The sequence below is a fragment of the Salvelinus fontinalis genome, chromosome 22 (genome assembly GCF_029448725.1).
Source record: "Salvelinus fontinalis isolate EN_2023a chromosome 22, ASM2944872v1, whole genome shotgun sequence".
NCBI classification, from domain to species: Eukaryota; Metazoa; Chordata; class Actinopteri; order Salmoniformes; family Salmonidae; genus Salvelinus; species Salvelinus fontinalis.
Genome location: NC_074686.1, coordinates 35,444,853 through 35,452,233, shown reverse-complemented (window position 1 = coordinate 35,452,233; position 7,381 = coordinate 35,444,853). Strand labels below are relative to the sequence as shown.

The 7,381-nt window shown below is 44.5% G+C and overlaps 1 protein-coding gene across 1 annotated transcript in view; it reads right to left on the bottom strand.

Moving 5' to 3' along the window:
• Positions 1–206: 206 nt before the first annotated feature.
• LOC129820245 (four and a half LIM domains protein 3-like) overlaps positions 207–7,381 on the bottom strand; it is a 32,761-nt gene continuing 25,586 nt past the window's right edge. The window contains exons 2-6 of the mRNA XM_055877277.1: positions 7,033–7,212; positions 5,035–5,209; positions 1,926–2,095; positions 1,587–1,773; positions 207–1,100 (exon numbers count right to left, since the gene is read on the bottom strand). Coding sequence (XP_055733252.1) covers positions 940–1,100; positions 1,587–1,773; positions 1,926–2,095; positions 5,035–5,209; positions 7,033–7,188 — 849 coding nt within the window. The 5' untranslated portion in view covers positions 7,189–7,212 and the 3' untranslated portion in view covers positions 207–939. The remainder of the gene's footprint in view (positions 1,101–1,586; positions 1,774–1,925; positions 2,096–5,034; positions 5,210–7,032; positions 7,213–7,381) is intronic.

Below are 7,381 nucleotides of genomic sequence, written 5' to 3'. Positions count from 1 at the left end.
TGGGGTAAAAAATAAGTGTTTACATTATAAATATATTTCAATGTGCTTTTTATGTTTGAAAATCAGTTTAACAACATAGACATACATGCAACACTGAAAAAAATGTGTATTATATATTTTAAGATATATACAGTACCAGTCAAAAGTTTGGACACACCTACTCATTCAAGGGTTTTTCTTTATTTTTATTATTTTCTACTTTGTAGAATAATAGTGAAGACATCAAAACTATGAAATAACACATGGAATCATGTAGTAAACAAAAAAGTGTTAAACAGATCTAAATATATTTTATATTTGAGATTCCACACTTTGCCTTGATGACAGCTTTGCACACTCCTGGCATTCTCTCAACCAGCTTCAATAGGTAGTCATCTGGAATGCATATCAATTAACAGGTGTGCCTTGTTAAAGTTACTTTGTGGAACACAAAACACCTTGTCACAACACAACTGATTGGCTCAAATGCATTAAGGAAAGAAGTTCCACAAATGAACTTTAACAAGGCACACCTGTTAATTGATATGCATTCCAGGTGACTACCTCTTGAAGCTGGTTGAGAGAATGCCAAGAGTGTAGAATGCTGTCATCAAGGTAAAGGGTGGCTACTTTGAAGAATCTCAAATATGAAATATTTTGATTTGTTAATTCCATATGTCTTATTTCATAGTTTTGATGTCTTCACTATTATTCTACAATGTATAAAATAGTAAAAATAAAGAAAAACCCTTGAATGAGTAGGTGTGTCCAAACGTTTGACTGGTACTGTATGTATTTAGGGTGATGTAGTATTAAATATAGGTTGAGGTTTAGAGGCTCTCTTAACTGTACGATAGGTGGTCATGGTGGTCATGTCACCGCTGTGTGTTACAAACAGGATAGCTATAACTGTACATTTGTGATTGGTCAGGCACAGTTGAAGGAGAGAGACAGTGATTCTCATTGGTCTTCTTGGTCGTTGTTGCAGTCTCCGCAAAGGATCTGGTCCCGGTCAGGGAAGAAGCCGGACCCAACCAGAGAGACAGAGCAGTGGGAGCACTTGAAGCAGGGCTGGTGCCACTGCCGATCCTGGAAAGAAACGTACTTCCCCTCGCCAAACCCTGGAGGGAAAAAAACACTTAGCATGTATAGTAGCATACGAGTATGTCCCAAATGGCACCCTATTTCCAATAGAGTGCACTACTTTTGACCAGCGTCCTATGGGCCCTGGTCAAAAGTAGTGCACTAAAAAGGGAATAGGATGCCATGTGGGACGTAGCCTATGTCTACACAGAGAACTTTGACTCTCAACTGGATTGACAGGTGTGCAGTAAGAAATGACATTCTGAACATTAAGTCATGTGGGTAATTCTATGGTTGGCTGCAATACCAGTCCTGAACATCTGTGTTCAATTGAAACACTGGCATTCTAAACAGCCACAGGCTCTACCTGTATATTTCCAGTATGTCTGAGCTCTGGCATGCAGGACGTCTTTACCTGGGCTGGTACTTAGTGCCACGGTGTAAGTGCAGTATTTAGGGAATAGGGTGCCATTTGAGTGTTTCAAATCAACTCATATTATCTAGTGAAATGGAGAAGACATGACCTGTGATGGGCGAGTTACAGGAGGCACACTTCTGTGCGTAGAGGCTGCTGAAGCACTTGACGCAGTAGGGCGTGTCTCCCTGGGAGGTGAAGGGCTGGCCCGCCAGTGGGCTCTTACAGCCCGTGCACACCAAACACTCCTTGTGCCACGTCTCATCTTTGTAGCTGACGCCCCCTGTCGCCAGTGCCTACGCAGGAGACATACGCAGGATACATACCCATCAACCTTACCGACTTGATCTGACAAAGTGGTTTCATAAGAAACCGATCTACTACCGTGAGAACGTCAATAACAGTGACAGGGAGAGGATAACGTTGATTCGAGGAGACCCTGGTTCACCTTTTTGCAGCGGCTGCATCGCGGGGTAAACCTGCCCTCGTAGCAGGGTACACAGTAGTAGTCGTCTTTGTCGGGGATGAAGGACTGGCCACCGATGGGCTTCTCACAGCCATGGCACACAAAGCAGTCCTCGTGCCACGCAGAACCCCCATACTCCAACTTCTTTGAGCCTGCCAGAGGGAGAAGGAGAGAGAGAGAGGGGGAGGGGAGAGACAGAGAGAGAAAGATGGAAAGATAGAGAGACAGACAGACAGACAGACAGACAGACAGACAGACAGACAGACAGAGACAGAGACAGAGACAGAGACAGAGATTGAGACATAGATTGAGACAGAGACAGGTTTGGTATAATTCACTCTGTCTGCAAGAGTCATCACCTGTGTAGTCATCACAACTACAGGTTTGTGTGCCATGTCAGCCACTTGAGTTCTGGGTTACAATGTCAAACCTCAGTATGCGTAATCTTCTAGTTCTGACACCTACTGCTATAGCTGGTTCTGACCTTACTACTGATAAATGTATTTGTTTTTTATGTCCGTGGTTTTCTTTCTGCTTGTATTTCGGATTTATATTATGACGTGTATTTTTTGTATTTTTTTGTAATTCAGGGCTCATATACTATGTTCTCAGTATGACTATCTGACAAAATCAAGGTTAAATAAAGGTCATCTTTTTTTTTTTTACCAAACCAGATAATTCAGTGAAACCTGAACCTGTTTGTACACAGACACAATATACCTCCCAGGTCATCTCTGATAACATGAAGCCATCCAGTCCTGACTTGCTGTAACACCATCCAGTCCTGACTTGCTGTAACACCATCCAGTCTGACTTGCTGTAACACCATCCAGTCTGACTTGCTGTAACACCATCCATCCCTGACTTGCTGTAACACCATCCAGTCTGACTTGCTGTAACACCATCCATCCCTGACTTGCTGTAACACCATCCAGTCCTGACTTGCTGTAACACCATCCAGTCCTGACTTGCTGTAACACCATCCAGTCCTGACTTGCTGTAACACCATCCAGTCCTGACTTGCTGTAACACCATCCAGTCCTGACTTGCTGTAACACCATCCATCCCTGACTTGCTGTAACACCATCCAGTCCTGACTTGCTGTAACGCCATCCAGTCTGACTTGCTGTAACACCATCCAGTCTGACTTGCTGTAACACCATCCAGTCTGACTTGCTGTAACACCATCCAGTCTGACTTGCTGTAACACCATCCAGTCTGACTTGCTGTAACACCATCCAGTCTGACTTGCTGTAACACCATCCAGTCTGACTTGTTGTAACACCATCCAGTCTGACTTGCTGTAACACCATCCAGTCTGACTTGCTGTAACACCATCCAGTCTGACTTGCTGTAACACCATCCAGTCTGACTTGCTGTAACACCATCCAGTCTGACTTGCTGTAACACCATCCACCCCTGACTTGCTGTAACACCATCCACCCCTGACTTGCTGTAACACCATCCAGTCCTGACTTGCTGTAACACCATCCAGTCTGACTTGCTGTAACACCATCCAGTCTGACTTGCTGTAACACCATCCAGTCTGACTTGCTGTAACACCATCCAGTCTGACTTGCTGTAACACCATCCAGTCCTGACTTGCTGTAACACCATCCAGTCTGACTTGCTGTAACACCATCCAGTCTGACTTGCTGTAACACCATCCACCCCTGACTTGCTGTAACACCATCCAGTCTGACTTGCTGTAACACCATCCAGTCTGACTTGCTGTAACACCATCCACCCCTGACTTGCTGTAACACCATCCAGTCCTGACTTGCTGTAACACCATCCAGTCTGACTTGCTGTAACACCATCCAGTCCTGACTTGCTGTAACACCATCCAGTCCTGACTTGCTGTAACACCATCCACCCCTGACTTGCTGTAACACCATCCAGTCTGACTTGCTGTAACACCATCCAGTCTGACTTGCTGTAACACCATCCAGTCTGACTTGCTGTAACACCATCCAGTCTGACTTGCTGTAACACCATCCAGTCTGATTTGCTGTAACACCATCCAGTCTGACTTGCTGTAACACCATCCACCCCTGACTTGCTGTAACACCATCCAGTCTGACTTGCTGTAACACCATCCAGTCTGACTTGCTGTAACACCATCCAGTCTGACTTGCTGTAACACCATCCAGTCTGATTTGCTGTAACACCATCCAAACATCCAGTAATATTATTCATACTATATCCAACCTTCTGACTTTAAGCGTCTCCCACAAATAAACACTTCCTCCAAGTAGGTAATAAAAGTAGCCAAAATAAACAGCGAGCCATGCCTATGAAAATGAACATCAGATCTCTTAATCATTGCCTTTGTTTTACGAGCTTTGGGAACTGAAATGCGCCCGTGGGGAGGTCGGCCAGTGCCATCGCAATTGGCTGCATTTTTAAGAGGGGCGAGGGGGCAGTGTAGTGTTTAACTGCGTTAGACCACAGAAACAAGCCAAAACGACTACTCAGTGCTCAGTTGCACAGAAACTGTGGAGAAATAAGCCCCAATCTGCAGTGTCCAGATTGAATCCTGTGTCATTTCCTGCTGGTGGTGTAACGCTGCCATGCCGTCACAAAGACCGTTGGGCCAGAAGTCAACTGAGAGGTACTTTCAGTCAAGTGAGCAGACAATGCCGCTCACATCTAAGCTGTGTCACACCCAGCTCAATCATAAAAATACATTAAACTGAGTCCCAAATGGCACCCTATTCCCTATGTAGGGCACCTTCTGACCAGGCCCATACGGCTATGCCTTCCGCGACTGCTTGTGAAAACTCCTATGTCTATACTTGCGTGACGTTGACTGAGACAGAGCTGCTTACTCAATAGTCATGACAGTGGTTAAACGCCTGTCAGTGATAGGTGTGAGAACAGCAGTTGAGTAACTGAGGCCAAAGCAGGCCATTTTTTTATGCCACGGCAACTATGATGGGTAGGTAACCAGGGCAGCGCAGTACAGCTCGGCTCGGCTCGGCTCGGCTCGGCTCGGTAGGGCGAAAGGGTGTTGTCGTGTATCCCCGCAAGTTTTTGGGGAGTTTCGATGTTTCTGCTACTCAAGAGAAGCAGTAGCAGGTGTGGGTACCTGGCATGACGGTCTTGTCGCAGGCCACACACTTGGCCGAGAACTCATTGCGGTAGCAGTCGTTGCACAGCAGCGCCTCCTCCTGGCTGGTGAAGGGCTCGTCCGCCAGCGAGTGGTCACAGAGGAAACAACGGAAACAGTGTTCGTGGTAGTGCCTGTCCTCGTAGAACAGCTCCTGGATGAGGGAGAATGGTAATTACTGGTAATTACTGACGGGAAACTCAGCAGTAACATTTTCGGCAGTTAAATGCAACAACAAAACACATTATTTATAAAAAAGCAAACATTCATTCGTTTTTTTTAACACTGTAAACAAATACTATAATTTGTTTACAAGCATGATAGCTGTACTTTTAGTTTATGGTTGATGCAGCTTGTTGGCCGTTAGCCAATAAGCATTTCTCAATGAGTTCAAAGCATGTGAATGCATCTCACTGGTAATTAACACCTTCCTACTTGGTCATGAACACAGCATTATAATCCGTAAAATTGGGATTGAAAGACCATTCACATCAGTTGTGGCTGGTGGGCAGAGATATAGGAGGTCGGGCTCATTCTAATAGCTGGAATGGAATGAATTGAAAGGTATCAAACACATGGTAACCATTTTGATGTGGTCCACACCTTTCCATTCCTCCCATTCCATTAAAATGAGCCCGTCCTTCTATATCTCTGCACACCAGCCTCCTCTGATTCACATTCATAATTTATGTTAATCTGACAAGGAGCTAGATTAGATCAGTTAACAAGGAGCTAGATTAGATCAGTTAACAAGGAGCTAGATTAACAAGGAGCTAGATTAGATCAGTTAACAAGGAGCTAGATTAGATCTGTTAACAAGGAGCTAGATTAACAAGGAGCTAGATTAGATCAGTTAACAAGGAGCTAGATTAACAAGGAGCTAGATTAGATCAGTTAACAAGGAGCTAGATTAACAAGGAGCTAGATTAGATCTGTTAACAAGGAGCTAGATTAGATCTGTTAACAAGGAGCTAGATTAGATCTGTTAACAAGGAGCTAGATTAGATCTGTTAACAAGGAGCTAGATTAGATCTGTTAACAAGGAGCTAGATTAGATCTGTTAACAAGGAGCTAGATCAGATCTGTTAACAAGGAGCTAGATTAGATCTGTTAACAAGAAGCTAGATTAACAAGGAGCTAGATTAGATCTGTTAACAAGGAGCTAGATTAGATCTGTTAACAAGAAGCTAGATTAACAAGGAGCTAGATTAGATCTGTTAACAAGGAGCTAGATTAGATCTGTTAACAAGGAGCTAGATTAGATCTGTTAACAAGGAGATAGATCAGATCTGTTAACAAGAAGGTTTTACGGCATAACTCTAACTTCAATATAAACCATTTGAGTAAATATTGAAACAGTGCCCATGACCACCACTTTAGTTCCAGGTCAACCGTAGTGCAAGCAAACACTGTTAACACACATTGCATGATTAATGTCTCACATTATGTTCTGGGTGAAAACTATATATAATAATCTATTAGATCTAACACACACATAGGTTTTTACAGAACCACTACAGGCAATGGGACAGAGAAGGATGAGTGCTGTGAGTTTTGTGTGGAGGAGGATGAGGGCCAAAGCTAACAGAACCTTGATTTACTGCGAGCCCCTCCAAAGGGAGTCTATAACTCAGGGGTCACCCGTGGCGCCTAAGGGTGTTCCCTCCAGCCCTGTGTTTTCATTTGACTCTAACTAAAAGGCATTAATGTCTGGCTGGAGGAACTCAAAGGGGATTTGCAGACGTCTTGGTATTCGACAAAGAGCAGGAAAGTTATGTTTTCCAAAAACTCCATCTGCTCTTTAGAATCCACTTTAGATAACCACAAGGACAAGGACAAACACACACACAAGTGAAAACCTCAGAAGAGACCGCACATAGACAGAAGTGTAGACAGAAAACAGAAAACACCCACTAGCCACAAGTAAACACACACACACACACACACACACACACACAGGCCCTTGTATATGCTTACCCGTGCGTTGTGTGCGATCAGCTCCTTGCACTTCTGACATGTGTTGGCATACAGGCGGTCATAGCAGGGGATGCAGTGGGGAACGTCCTCCACCTGAATGTATTTGCGTCCATACAGGGACTCCTTGCACTCGCCACAGTCAAAACGGTCACTCATGTTGTCTTATCCCTGATTCACCTCCTGAAGTCAAACATCACAACCACAGTGAAGGGGTGTTAGCTGAGAGAAGGAGAGGAATAAGGACAGCACTGTGAACATGTGAGGGCGGAGGGAGTAGAGAGTAAAGGAGAGGGGGGCGAGAGAGAGAGGGACAGAGGGGAAAGAGAGGGGGAGGAAGGGGGGAGTGACA